The sequence below is a fragment of the Elephas maximus genome, chromosome 4, assembly GCF_024166365.1.
Source record: "Elephas maximus indicus isolate mEleMax1 chromosome 4, mEleMax1 primary haplotype, whole genome shotgun sequence".
In the NCBI taxonomy this organism is placed as follows: Eukaryota; Metazoa; Chordata; class Mammalia; order Proboscidea; family Elephantidae; genus Elephas; species Elephas maximus.
In genome coordinates this window covers 126658324-126681108 of record NC_064822.1, presented here as the reverse complement: position 1 = coordinate 126681108, position 22785 = coordinate 126658324, and the positions used below count along the sequence as shown (strand labels likewise).

Sequence of the window (22785 nt, the reverse complement as noted above, 5' to 3'; positions counted from 1 at the left end):
GATAACTTCACAGTTTTCCTTTTTGCTATTCAAGTCCTTCCAACCCTTTGATAACCAGTTCCCAATATTAAATTCTCTCTGTTTGAAATAGAAACCCTTAGGGTTTCTACTCCCTATAGGGGCAATCACTGATCCAGAAGAAACAAAAGCCCAGCCTACACAAACAAAAACATGGAGTAGGGGGATGAGGAAGAAGATGGTGGTTGATGGGCCAGGAAAAAAGACAGACAAATTGGACGATAGGATGTCTTTACCAGGTCAAAGACCACCTACTGTGATTTCCGATGTGTAGCAGCTTCGGGGGTGACAAGGGCCTGAGTGTGGCCTTGTGAAAAGTGGATAAAGAAAAATGGAAGTGTAGTTTCACTGTAATCAGTGAGATCTTTTAACTCTGAGACTATGACACCACTTGGTTGATTCAGGTGACTATTGAAATCAAGAAAAACAATGCCAGAATAGGAATTAAGGAAAAAGATGGAGAAATGTTGGAGTATGTCTTCTAAACTACGATGATAATTTCATATTAAAAAACATATTTTAATGGCCAAGATAGGCTACTAATAATCACAGGAATTATTTTTCCCCTCTTCAAACTGCTGGGCCAATGCATAAGGACAATGTCAAAGATTGCTGTGCCTCTTGTCTAAAGCGATAGCCTTAGACTTGGCAGCAGTGAGTTACTATAAACAGTACTTCGCTTTGTAAACACACTGGAATCTTAAAGTTTCCTCCAGGGTTTACAAAATAAAAACACTAAAAGGTCATAGATTAATATTTGCCCTTGGCTGAAGCCATTTCAGCTCTTCTAAAAATTCTTGTGCTACAATCATAAAAGAAAAATATCACAAGATCCAGTGTTTAATGGTCCGGCAATTGCACTATAATTAGCCCATACACTTTTAAAATGACATAAAATTATCATTAGAGAATAATGGGACTAAGAAGACCACCAGAGGTTATTTATACCTCATTCCAATGTGCTGTTTAGAAGTGATTTTATTTTCCATTGTGCTATTCCATGTATTCGATTCCTTAACTTCTCTTTTGCTGAAATCTTTGCAGTGATGGTTTGTGCAGTTGTTATCATCTGGCATTTCCCTTCCAGGAAACTCAAAACAGCACCAACACATTCATTTGGTATCAAAAGAACAAAATGTGTAGCTGTTTTATGCTCTTAAAAACCCATCACTCGCTTATCTTTTAGCTGGATTTGACTAGCAAGTGCTTTTATCATATTTACACATTCTGTAACTTAGTTATGTCCACAAAACAGTCCCTCCAGATAGAACTCATTGGAGTTGGTATTTTACTCTGGAGTATACTTTGCAATTTCGCTTTATAATTAACGCACCATTGTGGACCCCATTAGCAACGTTACACAGGCTCCATCTCTACCTGCTAGAGGAGAGCACTGTATTCAGTCACACTTTCTCTGCACTGTGGCAAGTTTTTTTTTCCAACTGATAAGTACAGTTCAGAGTCTACTAAATTCAGCAAGTCAAAAATTTTACATAGGCTAAAAACTGATAAAACCCATTCTCGTCGAGCCAATTCCAACTCAAAGTGATTCTGGCACAAATCTGGGGAATGGATATTTTATGGTCTAAAAATTGATCTTCCCAAAGATCTTTTAATTTAACTATACATTACTGCTTTAAGTGCTGATTCATAAGTATAAATATTAAGGGTAATTGTTTTTAAAACTTTACCGAAATCAACTAATAACTACAAAATACTCTCAGTGTGCACTGTGATCTATTCTCCACCCGTCTGTATCTCAGCTTGTCTGGTTTTTGCCTCTTGGATTGCTTTCTTATACGCCCTCTCAAAGCTCATTACTCAAAGGGTACCAGACAAATCCATTTGGTAGCTTCAGTTACTTATTATTTATTTAAAATAATAAAGAGCAATGAAATACAAGCGTTATTACTAGTTGCAGATCATTACCAAGGATACAACTAAGGTAGACAGCAAAGGACAAAGCAAATAGAGAAATTTTTCCAAAATAAAAATAGCTTTATTCTTTTTTGATAATAAAAATGATAAATGCTCATTATAAAAGTTTCACATACATAAAAGTACAAAAAAAAGTAAAGACCACCCCAAATACCACAGACTGGAAAAAAAAAAAACATTAGCATTTTGGTGAACAACTCTTTATCAAACCTATGTTGTTTTAAAATACCCAATGTTATAAATGGCCTCATATTAAACATGCTATTCTCTAATCTGCTTTCTTCATTCTGCAATATTTCAGGGACGAATTTCCATAGCAATAAACATAGAACTACAAAATTTTTAATGACAGATGCATACTATTCAATTGTATATAAGTGCTATAACTCATTTATTCCATCTTCTATTAGTGAATATTTAGGCTGTTTTCCAATTTTTAACAACATAAATATCATGAAGTACATCTTTGGGCTCATGTTTACACATTTGTGCCATTTTTATTCATTGGGATAAACTCCTAAATAAATTGCTAGGTAAGGGTATCCCCATTACATTTTTGATATAAATGCCTTCTAGAAAGGTTGTATCAATTTTCACTACTGCCAACAGTGAACTAGAAAGCCCGTTCATTTGCCCGTATTCTTGTCAACTGTTTAAATTCTTACCAACCTGGGTGGACAAAATTAATAATAATAATAAACTTATAAACATTCACATTAAGTAGCTATTTTTATTTTCAAATTGGTGATACTTCTACTTTTTAAGTTACCTCTTTCCAGGGCAAACATTCCCTGGACTTGAATGATGAGTTTCAGTTTGTTTTCCCATTCTATCAGTTGTGTGACAAAGGACAAGTGTCAACTTCTTTAAGCATCACATGTAAAACCCATTTCAATAGGTTGTTTAAAGCTTAAGTGATATACGAAAGCACCTAGCACATAACTAGACACATAAAAGTTAACTGAGTCTGAATCTCCTGTAGGGGAGCTCTTCCTCCCTCCTTGCCCCCTGATTCAAATTAATATTGATATGTAAATGGGCCAAAAAAGCTCTGGAAATAGTCTCTTGCTATTTATGGAGAGGACCGCAAAAGTTTGCAATGAGGCAGATGACCTCAGTAAGAAGGCCCTTAAGTGAAGGTTTAGTAGACAGTATAGATCTTTGGACTAAAAATACCTCCCAGTAAAATACTTGCAAGTCAAATCCATGAACAAGCAAATACACATAAATAATTTGGGATAGAAAGGCCAAAACAAAACACAACAGACATTAGTTTATCCTCTGCTAAAATGTTGGTTTATCATTGCTTACATATGGTTCAGGAATATTTTCCGCCATGACGCAAATTTATAAGCAATTTATACTATGTCTAATTCTTCTTTTCAAAGGTATCTCATATATTAATATTTAAAATTAATAATTTCTGTCCAAGAATGGTGACATGAAACCATTTAAGTAAATGACTGATGATAGTCTGAATATTAGAAAGACAACCTTTGGGAAAAACCCAGATGAATGTCTTGAAGTACTAAAAAAAAATACTAGATACCAATAATTTTGAAGACAATTTCATTCATTCACTCGACAAATATGTATTGTGCCATATGATGTGCCAGGTACCGGGGATATAAAAACGAGCAGGACATAGCCCCCGCCCTTAAGAAACTTTTAGCTTTGTAGAGGAGAAGAGATAAGTCAACAGGCAAATTCCAGTGCAGTGTGATAGTGAGGTGAATTGCATGTAGGTGCTTCAGATTCCTTAGAAGAAGCTCGCTGAAGTTTCCATTAGTAGCCAAATATATGCCCTGAAGAAAACATAAGTCAATAGAATAGGGTAACCTGTCATGACTACCAAACAGCATGCTACAGACTAGCTAGTGCATGTGAATAGCAAAGCCATAGGCCACCAAGGGGTCATCAAAACAGGATGAGGAGGAAACATCTCTGGACCTCTTCCAAAGAGCTGGCAGAGAAGCTGGGGCCTACATCCAGAGAACATTCTGAGATAGCACACTGCAATGCAGCAGGGCTCAGGGAAAGCAATCAGTTCGTGTTAAAATTGGGATTAAATCTCTCCCAGGGTTTTTCCTATTCACTCATTCATTTATTCACTCAAATGTAAACACTATGAGGGCAGGAATTTTTGTTGATCTTCACAGTATCCCCAGTTCCTAGAACAGTGCCTGACATAAGGGAGGCCACTGATAAATATTTATTCAATGAATGAATGGATGGATAAATTCATTTAATTCACATCAAATGACTGCAGATGTGGGTGCTTGTAGCAGAGTAGCAGGATGGTGAAAAGGCAGAAGCCATGGGGAGCCCTGTGTGTCTAATGATACATGTGGAATTAGCAAACGACTTTTCACATTCCTTTTCATATGAGTTTGCACCTACAGTGGCTTCTTTGTGCAATGTGGAGTACAAGAAAGAGGAAGGGCTTTGAAGTCAATGGATGTGTGTCCAAATTCTGATCCCTCCAGATCCTGGGAGGACCTTAGACAAGTTACTTAACCTCCTTGTGTCAGTTTCCTCACCTATAAAATGGGATCCATACCTTCAGGGTGATTTGAGCTTTAAACAGGAAAAAAATTAAGTTCCTGACACAGTTACCTTCACTTCACCCCAGAGACTGGGTTGTGCAGGACTCTGGAAGAGGTGTGGGCCTCCAATTCCCTGGATAACTCTCCTGGAATGCTTCTCCAGTACTCTTTTCTATTTTCTCTTAATCCCTTCTCTTTCCAATAAGCCATCTCTAAGAAGACTTCCTTACCCCCTCTAAAGTGCACAGTAATTTCTGCCTCCTTCTTGCTCTTTTCAGCACTTACTTTCAGTTCCACTGGTTTGTGGTTCAAATGACAGATGACACCAAAGTTAACTGTTAACTTAGGTATATGCCTTTTTTCCCTTACTAAATAGCTTGCTCCTTACTTGTTAACTTGGTAGCTAACACAAGTGCCTTGATTCTAGTGTTGTTCTTGTAAGGTGCCATTGAGCTGATATCGACTCACAGTGACCTCATGTGACAAAGTAGAACTGCCCTGAAGGGTTTTCTAGGCTGTAAGCTTTATGGGAGCAGACCATCAGAGCTGCTAAGCAAGTTCTAACTGCCAACCTTTCAGTCAGCAGCTGAGCACTTATCCGTTGTGCCATCAGGGCTTCTTTTTGATTATAGCAGATGCTCAGTAAATGCTACTCGTGATAAGCCTCACTTCCTATACAACCTCACGCCGGGTCATAAAAGTTGTTTTATACAGGCTGATGTATTACCCCATAAAACTCCACTATTACGCAGTGAGTCACAGATCATTAAAACAGCTCTCAAGAGGTCAATAAAATTGATTACGTCAGAAATTACAAACCTATTTTCAAAAACAAAATAAAACAACAACAACAAAAAAACATTTTCTCCATGTTTTGGGCATTATAAATGGGACAAAAGGCCTAACAGCATAATAAATAGGACTTGCCTGGAGGATTGCCCATGGTGTGTTACAAGGATGAAGATGAGTGAAATTCTTTACTACTTCATATTTGCTGATCAGAAGAAACACTCATTCTTGTTTTGTGTGTGTGTGTCTGTGTGTGTGTGTATTTTAGTCTCCACATCATAAAACCATAAAGATATCCTCCTATTACCTATAGCAGTATGGAAGACTTAATTTCTAACGATTGACATTTATTAAAGCACCCGCTAGAAGGCAAGTCTGGTCAGGAGGACTGGATCACTCAATAGAAGATTCTGGTATTCCCAGCCATAGGGGCATCTGTTCACCGTATCATTAATCAGGTCACTTCCAGCTAGTATGACTTGGTCTTTAAGTCATCCAAACAGATCCTAGCAGGGTGATCTAGTCAATAAGATCATTGGCCAATAATATTTTTAGAGCTCTGCCTTAGTCATCTAGTGCTGCTATAACAGAAATACCACAGTGGATGACTTTAACAAACAAAATTACATTTTCTCACAGTTTACGAGGCTAGAAGTCCAATTTACAGTGCCTGCTCCTGGGGAAGGCTTTCCCTCTCTGTCAGCTCTGGAGGAATGTCCTTGTCTTTTGAGCTTCGGCTCCTTGGCAAACTTCACGTGGCTTGAAATCTCTCTTCCCTCACCTCTTCTCCTTCTGCTTGTTTAATTTTTTTATATCTCAAAAGAGATTGACTCAAAATACTCCCTACATTAATCTTGCCTCATAAACATAACAAAGATAACACATTCCTAAATTGGATAACCACAGGCATAAAAAAACAAAACCAAAACAGTTGCCGTTGAGTTGATTCTGACTCACAGGTTAGGATTTACAACACATATTTTGGAGGGACATAATTCAACCCATAACAAGCTCCTACTGTATGTTAAGCAGCATCCTAGATAACAGGGTGAATATAAAAGAATTAAAAGAAATGGTTCTTTTCTAAAAAACATATGACCTAGATGGAAAGGCAGAACACCCTGACCTGTACCAATGTGAGAACACTCTAAGGAAGTGGTTCTCAAAGTGTAAGCCCCGTATCAGCAACATCACCAACACCTGGGAATGTGTTTAAAGGCAAATTTCTCACCTCACACCTAAGACATCAGAAACTGGGTTGTGTTTTTAACAGGTGTTCTAAGTTATTTTGCTGTGTGCTAAACTTTGAGAACCACTGCTTTAAAGTGACTAAGCATGTTCAAAGCAGCGTAACACCAACTGGTGACACACGTGCTGAGTAATAGCTCAAGCCAACCAAACCAAACCCGTTGCCATCAAGTCAATTCCAACTCATAGTGACCCTATAGGACAGAGTAACTGCCCCCTGGGGTTTCCAAAGCTGTAGATCTTTACAGAAGCAGACTGCCACGTCCTTGTCCCTCAGAGTAGCTGGTGGGTTCGAACTGATGACATTTTGGTTAGCAGCCAAGTGCCTTAACCACTGTGCCACCAGGGCTCCTTGAATAATAGCTCAGCCTGATGTTAATCAAAGCTTCTTTAATGACCCTTCACTGAAGGTACTGGGTAGGTCCAGATTCAAAGTGAAAAAGAGTTTCTTGAGTCAATTCTTGATTATCTCTTCTGTGAATTATTTGTGGCAACTTCACATGATTCTAATTTCCCCAAGTCAGCCGAGACACTTTTTCAGACCAGTCAAAATAAGCAAAATGGTAATTACTTTAAAAGACATCTATTAATATTTACAAATGAAGACCTTTCCTACAACCTTTGCAAGAAAGGAAACCAAACAATCAAATCCAACAAAACATATTAGCAGAACAAAAACTCACACTGATGACTGGCTGGAAGAAGACATTAGAATTCAGTCCCTTTTTAATAGGTTTTGAGTGTTTTGTGTGTCTTAAGTCATAGGTCATGATCTCAAGTGAGTTTGAATGGCTCTAATTGTTTTCTCCATAATTTAATTTGGGTTTGATCATGAGGCAATTATCCTGATGAAACTATTTTTTAAGCCACTCTGTTTTGGGGGCTGGGAAGGAAAGAGTGGAATTGTCTAGACTGCTTATCCACACCATCCAAACTCACCATCAAATCATTGTCTTGGCATTACCTATGAGGCAATACCTGCCCAAGATAATACATATAGACAGGGGACTCAACATAACTTGCTCTTTATCTTCTGGTGAAATCCAGTGCTTTTCTACTGTTCACATTCATTCCAGGAAAATTCAAAGGAGCAGCCCTACTCCACCAGCCCAGTCCCATGAGAATCGGCGGCAGCCTCTGAAGAAGTGTCCACATTCATATCACAGGCCCCTAAGTCCTGGGATGGTGCTTCATGCTTTGGGGACCAACTTTTTTCACAAGAACCACGTGTGTTGCAAGCATCCTCATTTCTCCAGCTCCCCGCCTTTCCATCAAAGCCTAGAAATGTAACCTCAGACTGGCTGCATTCAAAAGGAATTTTCTGAGTCATTCTATCTTCTCTCAAGTCTTTACCATGAGGCAGTGAACGAATATTCTGGTTTTCATCATCTTCCACGGGAATACTTGGTACATTATCCAAGAAAAGAGGAGAAGGACACCGGAAGGACTTTAGCGATGTAGGAGGGTCTTCCGCAAAATATAAGCTGGCTTGAGTACTTTCAAGAGTATTTAGGACCTGATTAACAAAGAAACAAACACCGAGTTAAGCTTGAATAACTTTTCTTGTTTCCTTTCTTAGTCTTCCTACTGAAATATTTTCCCTCACTTTCATGAAATAAGTTCAACTATAGAATTTTGAACTAGAAGAGACCTTAAGGATTAGCCGCTATTGCTATTAGCTGCTATCAAGTTGGCCCCTGACTCATGGCGGCCAAATGCACAACAGAATGAAAATTTGCTTGGTCCTGCACCATCCTCATGATGGGCTGCAGACTGGAATGCTGTAACCCATAGGGTTTCCATTGGCTGATTTTTGGAAGTAGATGGCCAGGCCTTTCTTCCTAATCTGTCTTAGTCTGGATACACTACTAAAACCCAGCAACACACAAACCTCCACTGACAGGTGAGTGGTGACTGCACTTGAGGTGCATTGGCCAGGAATTGAAACCAGGTCTCCCATATGGAAGACAAGAATTCTACCACTGAACCATCAACGCCCCCAAAGATTAACTAAACCTCTTCCTTTTAATGATGAATAAATTAAGTGGCTTGATGCAAACTATAAAGTAAACTGCACTGAATTATATATCAAGAGACTTGAATGTTAGTCCTAGGCTTGCCACTACCCCCTTCGTGATCTTGGGTGAGTCTATTTACATTTTTTACTTCAATCATAATATATGGAGGATTGGGGTGGGAGGTGGGGTGGACCCAATCTGTAGTTCTCAAATGCCAGTTGGTGTACTGTTGAGTCAGTATTATCTAGGGAACTTTCTTATGATACAGCTCCCTTAGACCCATTCTAGAGATGCTCATTCCAAAAAACCTGGAGGTTGGGACCCAGGGATTTATACTTTAAAAACTCCTCGGTTGATATGAATATGCAACTCAATTTGAGAACCCTAGGCCGAAAATAATATAACATATAACATACCTTCACACACACAAATGCACACACACACTTTTTAATAACACAGAAAGCTTTATAATTTACAAAGTGGATTTACAAACATTACCTCATTTAGTCTTCACATAACATTATTATTCTCATTTTATAGATAGTAAAGCTAGGGCTCACAAAAGGTAATCAACATCTGCCTGACCTCAGATCACCTGGTTTCCAATTCCATGTTCCCTCCACTAAACATCTCATAGGTCTTTTCTGGGCCCAAGATTCCAGGTCACACAGCTCTTATTGGTGATATCAGTCCTGGAATACAGGTCTCCTGACTTCCAGGAAACCTTGGTGGCGTAGTGGTCAAGTGTTACGGCTGCTAACCAAAGGGTCTTCAGTTCAAATCTGCCAGGCGCTCCTTGGAAACTATATGGGGCAGTTCTACTCTGTCCTATAGGGTTGCTGTGAGTCGGAATCGACTCGATGGCACTGGGTGTGTGTGTGGTGTGTGACTCCCAGGCCAAGGCTCCTCTACAGTCTGATCATGTCAACTCCTTGTTTCAAACCTTCCATGGCTCTGCGATGGACTCGGGATAAAATCTAAACTTCTATCATGGATTTCATGCCCCTTTATCACCTAGAACCTTCTAGTACTTCAACCACTATAGCCTTTCCCTCACTCCCATTCCACTTTCACTTGCAGTCTAAACGCCATGAAACATCCTTATTGCTGCCTAAATCCAACGTGTTCTTCAGGTCATAATTAAACTGTCACCTCCCTTTACGAAGCTCCCTTGAGTTCCACAGGCTACTACGTATTCTGACTCTATGCTCCACTATCAGCCTGGACTTCCATCTATCATAATGCTTATCTCGTGTTCTGAAATTCCATGTTTATTGTTCTGACTAGCCCTCTGGACATGAGGGCCGGAACTGGATTTGATCACTGAGGTATCCCCAGTACAGGGTATGGCAAATATAATAGAAAAAATACAAAGTAGTCACTAAATAAATATTTGTTGAATAAATAGACAAATAAATCAACGGATATTATATTCAACTACTCACCTATGTCTTTTTACTAAATCTTTTACGATGTCCTGGTTTCACCCAATAAATGACCTCTACCAGGATCTAGTGGCGTAGTGGTTAAGAGCTACAGCTGTCAACCAAAAGGTTTACAGTTCAAATGCACCAGGTGCTCCCTGGAAACTCTATGGGGGTAGTTCTACTCTGTCCTACAGGGTTGCTATGAGTTGGAATCGACTTGATAGCAACAGGTTTGGTTTTGGGTTTACCAGGGTACCAAATGATAGGATTTTTTGATCTCGAAAAGCTATCTATTAGGTTGGAATTCTCTGTTGGGGGCTGGATTTGTCTCTCAATAAAGAATTCACTTAGATATACAATTAATCCAATTTAAATTTTCCATGGTTCTGTGGGTGCAATTTTGGATAAAATCATGTGTATACGTACTTCATCCATCAGTGGCCTTAACTTGGCCCTTGTTGTAGCACACTGGCATGCCAAAGAGAATAGCTTGGCAGAGAAATTCCGAGGACATGGGTCTACTTTCTTATCTAAAAATGAAAGACATGAATCAAGGCCTCTCTTCTCCATCAGTTCCATAAGAAGATCCCTCTAGGAAGAGAAGGAGACAACCTTATCATACAGGACTCTTTCAGAAAAATGACCGAGAGATAGATGCAGAGACGAAGAAATTCTTACCAACTGGATATGTTTTGGATCATCTAACACCACTTTACAACCTGTCAGAACCTCCATTATTACCTACAAGGAATATAGAGAAAGTTAGGCTATATCTTAATACAACACAAATAGCAGTTGCAACTATTACCCATGACAATGAAGAGTTCATTTTAATTAATCACTTTATGTTTTATTACTGAATTAAATGTATTCAGAATTAATGTATAAGACGAGTAATAGGAATTAAGTCTAAGTTACAGGCCTTTAAAAAATTCTTATTAGAATTTATAATATTCTTGGTGATAAGCTCTCCCCCTTTGTTAGCTGGTAGTTGGCACTTACAATTCCAAAGCTGTAGACGTCTGTTTTAATGGAAAGTTTGCCCTGTCTGATATACTCTTCCGGCATGTACCACAGATGTTTACTGCTGCTGTTGTTCATGTTTATGGTAGAGCTCTGATGTTCTAGGTGGGTTCGGAAGTGTGCCATGCCAAAATCAGTTAGTTTGGGTTGAAACTGATCATCCAAAAGTATGTTTGCACTAAATTGTGATCAAGCACAAATAAGACAAAAGATCATAAAGGCATTTCAGTGAAAAGCAACATGACAAGCTTACCTTCATAGCTGGTTAATTCCAAACATTGACAAAATAAAGCAAAACATGATTTCTCATGAACTAGAAGACATTTACTCATTTTTCTTAAAGAATAAATTCAAAAGTTATAGAAAATCTAAAATAGAAACTTGACCTAGGAATAACGGTCATTTAAAATTTACAGAAGGAGCCCTGGTGGTACAGTGGTTAAGGGTTAAGCTGCTAACCAAGAGGTCAGTGGTTCGGATCCACCAGCTGCTTTACAGGAGAAAGATGTGGCAGTCTGCTTTTATAAAAATCACAGCCTAGGAAAACCTATGGTGCAGTTCTCCTCTGTCTTATAGGTGTGCTATGAGTCTGAATTAACTTAATGGCAACAGGTTTGGTTTTGTTTAAAATTTACAGATACATATTTAGAGTTGATGGATAAAGTTGATGCTTTGTCAGTAGGAGAAACTATAGTTAACCAAAAGAGCCTTCCTTCAGCTCTTTTTTAGAAGTAATGAAAACATTAACTGATTTTTAATCAGCTGATCAATTAAGTGTCCACATTGCCAAGGATTTCACTCTTCTTGGATCAACAATCAATGCCCATGGAAGTAGCAGTCAAGAAATCAAATGACCTTTTTAAAGCATTAAAAGCAAAGATGTCACTTTGATGACTAAGGTGCACCTGACCTAAGCCATAGTATTTTCAACCACCTCATACACATGCAAAAGCTGGATGAAGAAAAAGGAAGACAAAAGAATTGACATGTTCGAATTGTGGTGTTGGCAAAGAATACTGAATATACCAGGAACTGCCAGAAGAATGAACAAATCTGCCTTGGAGGAAGTACAGCCAGAATACTCCTTAGAAGTGAGGATGGTGAGACTTTGTCTTACTTTGGACATGTTATCAGGAGGGACCAAGAGCCGGAGAAAGATATCATGCATGATAAAATAAAGGCTCAGCAAAAAAGAGGGGGGCCCTCAATGAGATGGACTGATAAAGTGGCTGCAACAATGGGCTCATACATAGCAACAATTGTGAGGATGGCACAGGACTAAGCAACGTTTCTTTCTGTTACACACAATGTGGCTTTGAACTGCAGCCAACTTGATGGCATCTAACAACAACAATGTACATAGAACTGTGCTGTGGAATGCTAGGCTTATCAGCACAAAGCCACTGACCTGGAGTGATTTGAAGAATCGTAAGTAGCCCCTGCCTTAATGATAACCCTGACATCACTGTTCTATCACTACGGCTTTTCTGTTTTTGAGTTATTTAAATACGAATATTCGTAGAAGCAAAGGGAAAGTGCTTAGAGTTAGTTTATGCTGTTGTTGTTGTTAGGTGCTGTCGAGTCGGTTCCAACTCATAGCAACCCTATGCACAACAGAACAAAACACTGCCCGGTCCTGCACCATCCTTACAATCGTTGTTATGCTTGAGGTCATTGTTGCAGCCACTGTGTCAATCCACCTCGTTGAGGGTCTTCCTCTTTTCCGCTGACCCTGTACTCTGCCAAGCATGATGTCCTTCTCCAAGGACTCATCTCTCCTGACAACACGTCCAAAGTATGTAAGACGCACTCTCGCCATCCTTGTCTCTAAGGAGCATTCTGGCTACACTTCTTCCAAGACAGATTTGTTCGTTCTTTTGGCAGTCCATGGTATATTCAATATTCTTTGCCAACACCACAATTCAAAGGTGTCAACTCTTCTTCGGTCTTCCTTATTCATTGTCCAGCTTTCACATGCATATGATGCAATTGAAAATACCATGGCTTGGGTCAGGCGCACCCTAATCTTCAGGGTGACATCTTTGCTCTTCAACACTTTAAAGAGGTCCTTTGCAACAGATTTACCCAATGCAAAGCATCTTTTGATTTCTTGACTGCTGCTTCCATGGCTGTTGATTGTGGATCCAAGTAAAATGAAATCCTTGACAAAGTCAATCTTTTCTCCACTTATCATGATGTTGCTCATTGCTCCAGTTGTGAGGATTTTTGTTTTATGTTGAGGTGCAATCCATACTGAAGGCTGTGGTCTTTGATCTTCATTAGTAAGTGCTTCAGGTCCTCTTCACTTTCAGCAAGCAAGGCAATGTCATCTGCATAACGCGGCTTGTTAATGAGTCTTCCTCCAATCCTGATGCCCCATTCTTCTTCATATAGTCCAGCTTCTCGTATTATTTGTTCAGCATAAAGATTAGATAGGTATGGTGAAAGAATACAACGCTGACACACACCTTTCCTGAATTTAAACCAATCAGTATCCCTTTGTTCTCTCCGAACAACCGCCTCTCGATCTATGTAAAGGTTCCACATGAGCACAATTAAGTGTTCGGGAATTCCCATTCTTCCCAATGTTATCCATAGTTTGTTATGATCCACACAGTCGAATGCCTTTGCATAGTCAATAAAACACAGGTAAACATCCTTCTGGTGTTCTCTGCTTTCAGCCAGGATCTATCTGACATCAGCAATGACATCCCTGGTTCCGCGTCCTCTTCTGAAACTGCCCTGAATTTCTGACAGTTCCCTGTCAATATACTGCTGCAGCCATTTTTGAATGATCTTCAGCAAAATTTTGCTTGCATGTGATATTAATGACATTGTTCTATAATTTCCACGTTCAGCTTGATCACCTTTCTTGGGAACAGGCATAAATATGGATCTCTTCCAGTCAGTTGGCCAGGAAGCTGTCTTCCATATTTCTTGGCATAGACGAGTGAGCACCTCCAGCGCTGCATCTCTTTGTTGAAACATCTCAATTGATATTCCATCAACTCCTGGAGCCTTGTTTTTTGCCAATGCCTTCAGAGCAGCTTGGACTTCTTCCTTCAGTACCAGTGGTTCCTGATCATATGCCACCTCTTGAAATGGTTGAATATCAACTAATTCTTTTTGGTATAATGACTGTGTGTATTCCTTCCATCTTCTTTTGATGCTTCCTGCGTCATTTAATATTTTCCCCATGGAATCCTTCTCTATTGCAACTCAAGGCTTAAATTTTTTCTTCAGTTCTTTCAGCTTGAGAAATGCTGAGTTTGTTCTTCCTTTTTGGATTTCCATCTCCAGCTCTTTGCACGTCATTATAATAATTTGTCTTCTCAAGCTGCCCTTTGAAATCTTCTGTTCAGTTCTTTTACTTCATCAATTCTTCCTTTTGTTTTAGCTGCTCAGCACTCAAGAGCAAGTTTCAGAGTCTCCTCTGACATCCATCTTAGTCTTTTCTTTCTTTTCAGTGACCTCTTGCTTTCTTCATGGATGATGTCCTTGATGTCATTCCACAACTCGTCTGGTCTTTGGTCACTAGCGTTCAATGCATCACATCTATTCTTAAGATGGTCTCTAAATTCAGGTGGGATACACTCCAGATCATATTTTGGCTCTCGTGGACTTGCTCTGATTTTCTTCAGTTTCAGCTTGAACTTGCATATGAGCAATTGATGGTCTGTTCCACAGTCGGCCCCTGGCCTTGGTCTGACTGATGATATTGAGCTTTTCCATCATCTCTTTCCACAGATGTAGTCAATTTGATTTCTGTGTGTTCCATCTAGAGAGGTCCATGTGTATAGTCACCATTTATGTTGGTGAAAGAAGGTATTTGCAATGAAGAAGTCGTTGGTCTTGCAAAATTCTATCATTCGATCTCTGGCATTGTTTCGATCACCAAGGCCGTGTTTTCCAACTACTGTTTCCAACTTTCGCATTTGAATAGTCAGGAATTATCAATGGATCTTGATTCCATGTTTGATCAATTTCAGACTGCAGCAGCCGATAAAAATCTTCTATTTCTTCATCTTTGGCCCTAGTGGTTGGTGCGTAAATTTGAATAACAGTTGTATTAACTGGTCTTCTTTGTAGGCATATGGATATTATCCTATCACTGACAGTGTTGTACTAAAGGACAAATCTTGAAACATTCTTTTTGACGATGAATGCAACACCATTCCTCTTTGAGTTGTCATTCTCAGCATAGTAGACTATATGATTGTCCAATTCAAGATGGCCAATTCCAGTCCATTTCAGCTCACTAACACCTAGGATATCGATGTTTATGAGTTCCATTTCATTTTTGACGATATCCAATTTTCCTAGATTCATACTTTGTACATTCCAGGTTCTGATTATTAATGGATGGTTGCAGCTGTTTCTTCTTATTTTGAGTCATGCCACATCAGCAGATGAAGGTCCTGAAAGCTTTACTCCCTCCACGTCATTACGGTCGACTCTACTTTGAAGAGGCAGCTCTTCCCCAGTCATCTTTTGAGTGCCTTCCAATCTGGGGGGCTCATCTTCCAGCACTGTTATGAGATAATGTTCCACTGCTATTCATAAGGTTTTCACTGGCTAATGCTTTTCAGAAGTAGACTGCCGGGTCCTTCTTCCTAGTCTGTCTTAGTCTGGAAGCTGAGCTGAAACCTGTACTTCATGGGTGACCCTACTGGTATCTGAATACGGGTGGCATAGCTTCCAGCATCACAGCAACAGACAAGCCCCCACAGTACGACACGCTGACAGACACATGGTGGGGGGGTTTAGGCTGTAGTCACTTAAAAACCTTGATAATCACATAACATCTTGGCTAAGAGTAAGGATCAGCTTACTATTACCTCAGAAGGGCTGTCTTAGCAGAGATGGGAAAGGACAAACCAAGAGGGAGACACATTCCACCTGAGATGCCCCAGCTCTGCCTTTTCCTTGCTGGGTGACTGTTGGTGGGTTACTTTACCCCATAAGCCTCAATTTCCTCTTTTCTCACATGTGAAATTGAGGGAAACAACGAAACTTATAGGACTGATATGGACAATATAAAGTGCACAGCCTAGTGCCTAATGCTGAGCTAAAGGAGGCTGACGATTGCGAGGCATTGGCGGTTCAGCCGTAGAATTTTTGCCTTCCATGTGGGAGATCTGGGTTTGATTTCTGGGCAGTGTATCTCGTGTGCAGCCACCACCCGTCTGTCAGTGGAGGCCACTCTGTTGCTATGATGCTGAACAGGTTTCAGCGGAACTTCTAGACTAAAATAGGCTAGGAAAAAAGGCCTGATGGTCTACTTCTGAAAATCAGCCGATGAAAACCCTATGAATCACAATGGTCTGATCCACAAAGGATCATAGGGATGGTGCAGGACCAGGTAGCATTTCATTCTGTTGGGTATGGGGTCATCACAAGTCAGGGGCGACGCGAAAGCAGCTAACAATCACAAAGATGACAATTAGTAAACAGTCATAAGAGAGCAGATGGCTATTGACAGAGGAGGTGGGTAGGCCAAGAAAAATTTGCCTTCTTCTCAATTCTCCTTAAGGCTATTCAAGGCTTGCTTTTTGTACCACCCACCCAAGGTGTCAGTAGGTATATTTATAGTACTCCATATTATTATTAAAAATGGTAATAGATACTGGATAAGAACAATGAATTCTCAATTCTGAAGCAAATAGTGGATCTTACAAAAAGTCCCAGAGGTCTTGCTGTTCCTGTATGAGCAGGCCAACAGGCAGTTCCAAAGATCTGAATTGTAGGGGTTATTACTACTCAGAGTTGTGTTGTAAGGTGCTGTTGAGTTGATTTTGATTTGTGGCGACCTCATGTGACAGGGCAGAACTGCCCCATATGATTTTCTAGGCTGTAATCTTTACAAGAGCAGATCTCCTGGTCTTTCTCCCTTGGAGCTGCTGGGTGGGTTCAAACCGCCAGCCTTTCAATTAGTAGCCCAGTGCTTAACCATTGAGCTACCAGGGCTCCTAACTGTTCTGAATACTACCTATATAGAGAGAAATTGCAGTTTGAGGAATCCTATATGAAGCTAAGGCCACAATAATCTAGCCCATACTTTGTCTAAGATTGGGTTTTCAACAGGGAAAATAAAATGACTCCCAAGAGCCCTTGGAGTATATATAGAGAATAACATACATTAGCGTTTATTTCACTCTTATCTCCTTTAAGTGTGGCAGGAGAATTGCAATATCCAAAAATCCTACCTTATTGTAAGCCCTAATTCCCCTTATCTTGCTGTGACCCTTGCATTTATAGGGAGACAGTCAGAGAGGCCCCAAGATGTATATCATTGAGCATAGTTCTCATTCTTCTCCTTACCTTATCGTTTCTCTCCAGATATTCCAAACCTGGCAGCTGCTAAGGCCAGCCTGGGTCTTACCCAGGCCCATCTGGGTCACTCCTTACCATTCATTTTCCTACTTCGAAAAATATTGATTGTCCTGACACCCCTTTCAAGGTGAGGACTCACTGGAGTCAGATTCTACCTTCTTCACAGTGCTAGACGAGAACAAACATTCAGCTCTAATTATTTTCCCCAAAGGTTTACGATGCGCATGCTCAGATCAAGTCTGGAGCTACTGGCAGTGCCCTGATCCTTCAGGATGTCGCGGCATTTTAATACAAGATTTTGCTGGGTTCACCAGGAGGTGAGGTGGGCAGAGAGGTTCACTCACTCTTGCTGCCAGGACCCAAGACCCTGGCTCTCTTCCATACACTCCCACTTCATTTCAGGATAGGAGAAGGATAGAAAAGCTCTGAATTCAAGATTTCCAATACTGAGCACCTAGCCCTTTTCTTCCTCCACCCTAGCCAGCAAACAAGAAGGTATAGAATCATAACTTAGAATGCCGCGAGAACCATGAGAATACAAAAAGCTGACTTTGTGATATACTTGGTATCCCGGAAGATCTTCTCGAAGTACATACAGACATACACAAGTAAAACAAAGCCCATAATCTATTCCATCTCTTTGACCCTCCCCCAAACTGGTAGAAAGCTTTCAGCAACAGGTGGCTCATGCTTCCATTAGAGTTAGGCAGAGGTGAGCTCGGAACCACAGACGATGTGTTATATGACAAAACCCACGAAGGGCTTAAACTCAGCGAGAAGCCATCGGTAAGAATCTGAAATCGTTCCAGGGCACTGAATTTACTCTTTGAATAATGATATTTGGTGAAGAGACAAGTTGTTTACAAGCCAACTTCAGAGTATAACATAAATTTTGAGTCCTGTGATTTATGCTGCTCTAAATAAAGGTTAATGGTAGCTGAGGAAGAGGGATGTTCCGTTTTAGAAAAGTGGGAATCACAAAAGGCCCTTCAACAATCAATTCTACCCTAATTCTTTCTCCTTGAACAGAATTTTCAAATATAAAGTACGTTCAGCTACCAAGCAGGTCAACTGACTACGTTTATCCTGTGGGGAGAAAATGGACTAACAAAATAAAGACAACATAAAATAACTAAAATCATAATATAATGAAAAAGGACGGCTTTTCACTAGAAACAGAAAAAAAATCCAAGGTTTCCATACCTTCAGTTTAGCGTTTTTACAGCCTCTTTCTTCTCTTTTTCCCTCACAAGGCCATTTCCAGCAACAGAAAGGCCATCACCTCTCTGGATAATTCTTCTAGCAGAAGGAACAGTGGTTTGTCCATTGAAGAGATGGTGAGACCCTACATAAGTTGGTGACTTTGGATCATGATTGGGAATGTTGCTTAATTTTTCTATCTGCAGGGGTCTCTGGGACAATTATTTCAGGGGCTTTCACTCAACTACTAACCTAAAGGTTGGTGGTTCAAACCCACCCAGCAGTGCCATGGAAGAAAGGCCTGGCAACTTGCTTCCATAAAGATCACAGCCAAGAAAACCCTATGGAGAAGTTCTACTCTGTAACACATGGGGTTGCCATAAATCAGAATCAACTCAACAGCAGTGGGTTTGGGTTTTTTTTTTTGCACACCTGCAAACAAACGCCACTTTGTAATGAGACTTGCTTTCTTTGGTCACCAGTTTGTGTCCTGATTTAGCAGACTCTCTCAGACCTTAAAGTGAGACAAAATGCCTAGATTATAATCCAGGATTTGAATTTAAGTGTAAATGCTGTGTTTGCCATGGAAGAGCATGATTGTTTTTAAACGTATATATATATATATATATATTTAAATCTGGGGAACTTTGGGTCTTCAGGACAAGCGCTGAACCAGGTCTGCCGGCTTGGTGTCCAGTAGGGCATTGCCCTTCATCTAGAAGGGGCCAATCTGTGGCTCCCTATCCCTTTTCCAGCCACTCAGGCCTTCTAGTTCCTCAGAAGGGAAATGATCTATACACTAATTTCCCTTTTTAAGAAATCCACATTTCGGCAACTAGCTTCTACCTTCCTTTCTTTCCCAGACCACCTCCCTTGTATGAGAAACCGTTTCACTTGGCAGGAGACAAACAGCAATACCTATTAGAGAACATGACCTTATAGAAAACATGAGAAATGCTCACCAAGACTATCTCCTTGCTTTGGAAACATTAACAGGAATGAATGTCAGGGATGAAAAATGCCAAGGATGAAAAGCCGAAAGCGATGCTGTGAGACAAAATGCATTTCCATTTAAAATTGTTCATAAATGTGAAAGCAATTAAGCTCACTAAGGAACTGGATGTAAATAACAAGGAGGTTCACAGCTTTCAGATGCTTTTATGTGATCCAGTAATTCAAAAACGTCTTCGTTTCCCAAATAAAACTGTGAGGGTCTTTTGCCAAGAACACAGACTGCAACTCTTCAAGATTCTTTTCTTTAAATCCTTTTCTTCCTGAAATTTTGCCATCTGGAAGCAAATGTTGTTTTTATAACATTCTCTTTGAAGGGTTCAAATTACTAAGACATTTTTGGGCCAAATAAACCACCAGACATCTTGAAAATATTTTTGAAATGTGGCTTTGCTTCCTCCTGTGGGTGTTCTGAGCCCTGCCCTTGACAGTTTCTTCTTAGAAAGCTATTATTGACTCTCTCACTCCTTGAACAAGGCTAAGATTCCAAATACTTATCTCCAGGCCTAATCTCCACCGCAAGATCGGCTGCCTACTGCCCCGTTCACTAGGGATCCAACATCAACATTTCCAAATCTGCACATACTAATTATGTTCGTTCTCCTCTCCTTTCCAATTTCACCATCTCTGCTGATGAAGCCAACTTGCTCCCAGTAATCCCGGCCAGGTATGCTCAGTAATGCTTCCTAGCTGCTGTCTAGTCGACTCTGACTCATAGCGACCCCATTGTGTCAGAGTAGAAGTGCTCCCTAGGATTTTCAGTGGCTGATTTTTCCAAAGTAAATTGCCAAGCCTGTCTTCCAAGGCACCTCTGGGTAGACTAGAACCTCCAACTTTTCAGTTAGCAGCTGAATACGTTAACCATTTGCACCACCCAGGGTCTCCCCCAATAATGTTAACGCAAAAAACCAAAGCAGCTGCTGTCAAGTCGATTCTGACAACACAATGGCAACCCCGTATGTTTCAGAGCAGAACTGCCCTACAGATGGTTTTCAGTGGCTGTAACCTCTCAGAAGTAGGTCACCAGGCCTTTCTTCTGAGGTGCCTCTGGGTAGATTTGAATCGCCAACCTTTCATTTAGTAGCCGAGCACTTAACTGTTTGCACTCCAGGGATTCCTCCAGGAAAGCTAAAACCCATTGCCGTGGAGTCAACTCTAACTCATAGTGACCCTATAGGACAGAATAAAACCACCCACAGAGTTTCCAAGGAGGGGCTGGTGGATTCAAACTGCAGACCTTTTGGTTAGCAGCCATAGCCCTTATCCACTGTGCCACCGGGGCTTCCCAGTAATGCTAAACCAAAACCAAACCCATTGCGGCTGAGTCGATTCTGACTCATAGCGGCCCTATAGGACAGAGTAGAACTGCCCCACAGGGTTTCCAAGGAGCATCTGGTGGATTTGAACTGCTGACCTTTTGGTTAGCAGCCAAACTCTTAACCACTATGCCACCAGGGTTTCCCCAGTAATGCTAACCTCCCCCCCACAAAAAATGCTGCACACCTTTAATTACTTAATAAGAGCATGACTGTTGGACTCACACAGACATAGGATCAGACCTCTCAGCCGGGTGACAGAGGCAAGTAACTAACCTCTCTAAACCTCAGTTTTCTCTGCGGTCAAACTGAGATAATAACAAAAATACCTAATCTCAGGGTTGCTGAGAAGATTAATAATAAGTTATTCAGTGAGCTTTTATGTCTAACGTCCTCTGGCTTGCATCATGCTCCTTAATCCTCCTACAGGCTACCGGCTACCCTTAATATAACAGTGTTTACCAATGTAGTCAGGAGAAACTGGGCTTGTTGCTGCTTTGGGCTTGCTTTCATCTGTTCCCCTCACCTGCAAAGCACTCCTCATTCCCTTATTTTTATCCAAATCTTCTATGCAGCCATAAGACTCCTTCCTTCATGAAATTTTCACTGGATTACTCTGACTCCTTTCTCCAAGCTCCTATTGTACATCTTGTACTATGCCCTTTGGCACTTACATAGATACCATCTTATGTTGTTTGCATAAGCATAACATTGACCCTAATAAACCCAAGAGGAGTCCTGCCGGCACAGTGGTTAAGCACTTGGCTGCAAACTGAAAGGTCAGCAGTTCGAACCCACTAGCTGCTCCATGGGAGGAAGGTGTGGCAGTCTGCTTCCGTAAAGATTCCAGCCTTGGAAACCCTATGGGCAGTTCTACTCTGTCCTACAGGATCGCTATCAGTCAAGATCAACTTGATGGTACCAACAACAATAAGCCAAAAAAACCAAACCCGTTCCTGTCAAGTCGATTCCCACTCATGGTGACCCCATGTGTTGCAGAGTAGAATTGAATCCTATCGAGTACTCTTGACCATAATATTTACAGAAGCAGATCACCAGGACTTTCTTTGGAAGCACCACTGGGTGGGTTCAAACTGCCAACCTTTAGGTTAGTAAGTGGAGCGCAAATCAGCTTCACCACATAGGGACCTGAAGTCTATAAGATACTAAGTAAATATTTGTTGATAATCAATTTGTTGATTAAGAAGACTTGAAACCATGAGTAAGCTTAGATCACTCAGTATAGGAATAGAAAATATGTGGCCCCAAACCAAACCCGTTGCCGTTGAGTACATTCTAGCTCATAGTGACCCCACAGGGCAGAGTAGAACTGCCCCATAGGGTTTCCAAGGAGCCACTGGTGGATTCAAACAGCCGACCTTTCCAGTTAGCAGCTGCGCTGTTAACCACTGTGCCACCAGGGCTCCATATATGGCCCAAGTATTGCCAAGTCATCCTCCCATATCCTTGGCAGACACACTGAGTTCAGAGAGCACTCACCCCAGACTCCCTTTCAACACTGTGCCTGGGAAGTCACTACCAATCAATCAGAGATGGAATGTGAGATGAAACGGATTTGTCATCAGTATAACTGCTGCTTTTTCAAAAGAGGAAAATGAGGCCCAGATTGTTGAAAGGACTTGCTCTTTGCAAAATAACTTGTTAAGGGCAGAGCAAGGACTAAAACCTAGCCCTACTTCCCTGTCCTCTTTAATTTACTACAGTTAACTGAAAGAAGCATCTTTTCCTTCAACTACTCATAAAAGTTTATGAAACTGTTGATTATAAAGCAGAATTGAAATAAACTTTTATCTCTTTTTTTTTTTTCCTTTAGCTGTATACACATAATTCCAGTGGTAAAACAAAGCTAATGAGCGATTCACAGGATGACAGATTTCAGCTCAATATAAAAGAAGTT

General features: G+C 40.5%; 1 protein-coding gene across 1 annotated transcript in view; it reads right to left on the bottom strand.

Moving 5' to 3' along the window:
• Positions 1 to 2295: 2295 nt before the first annotated feature.
• Positions 2296 to 22785, bottom strand: part of IRAK3 (interleukin 1 receptor associated kinase 3) — a 79736-nt gene continuing 59246 nt past the window's right edge. Inside the window, exons 9-12 of the mRNA XM_049883793.1 lie at positions 10987 to 11185; positions 10663 to 10725; positions 10411 to 10575; positions 2296 to 8055 (exon numbers count right to left, since the gene is read on the bottom strand). Of these exons, the coding sequence (XP_049739750.1) occupies positions 7636 to 8055; positions 10411 to 10575; positions 10663 to 10725; positions 10987 to 11185 (847 nt within the window). The 3' untranslated portion in view covers positions 2296 to 7635. The remainder of the gene's footprint in view (positions 8056 to 10410; positions 10576 to 10662; positions 10726 to 10986; positions 11186 to 22785) is intronic.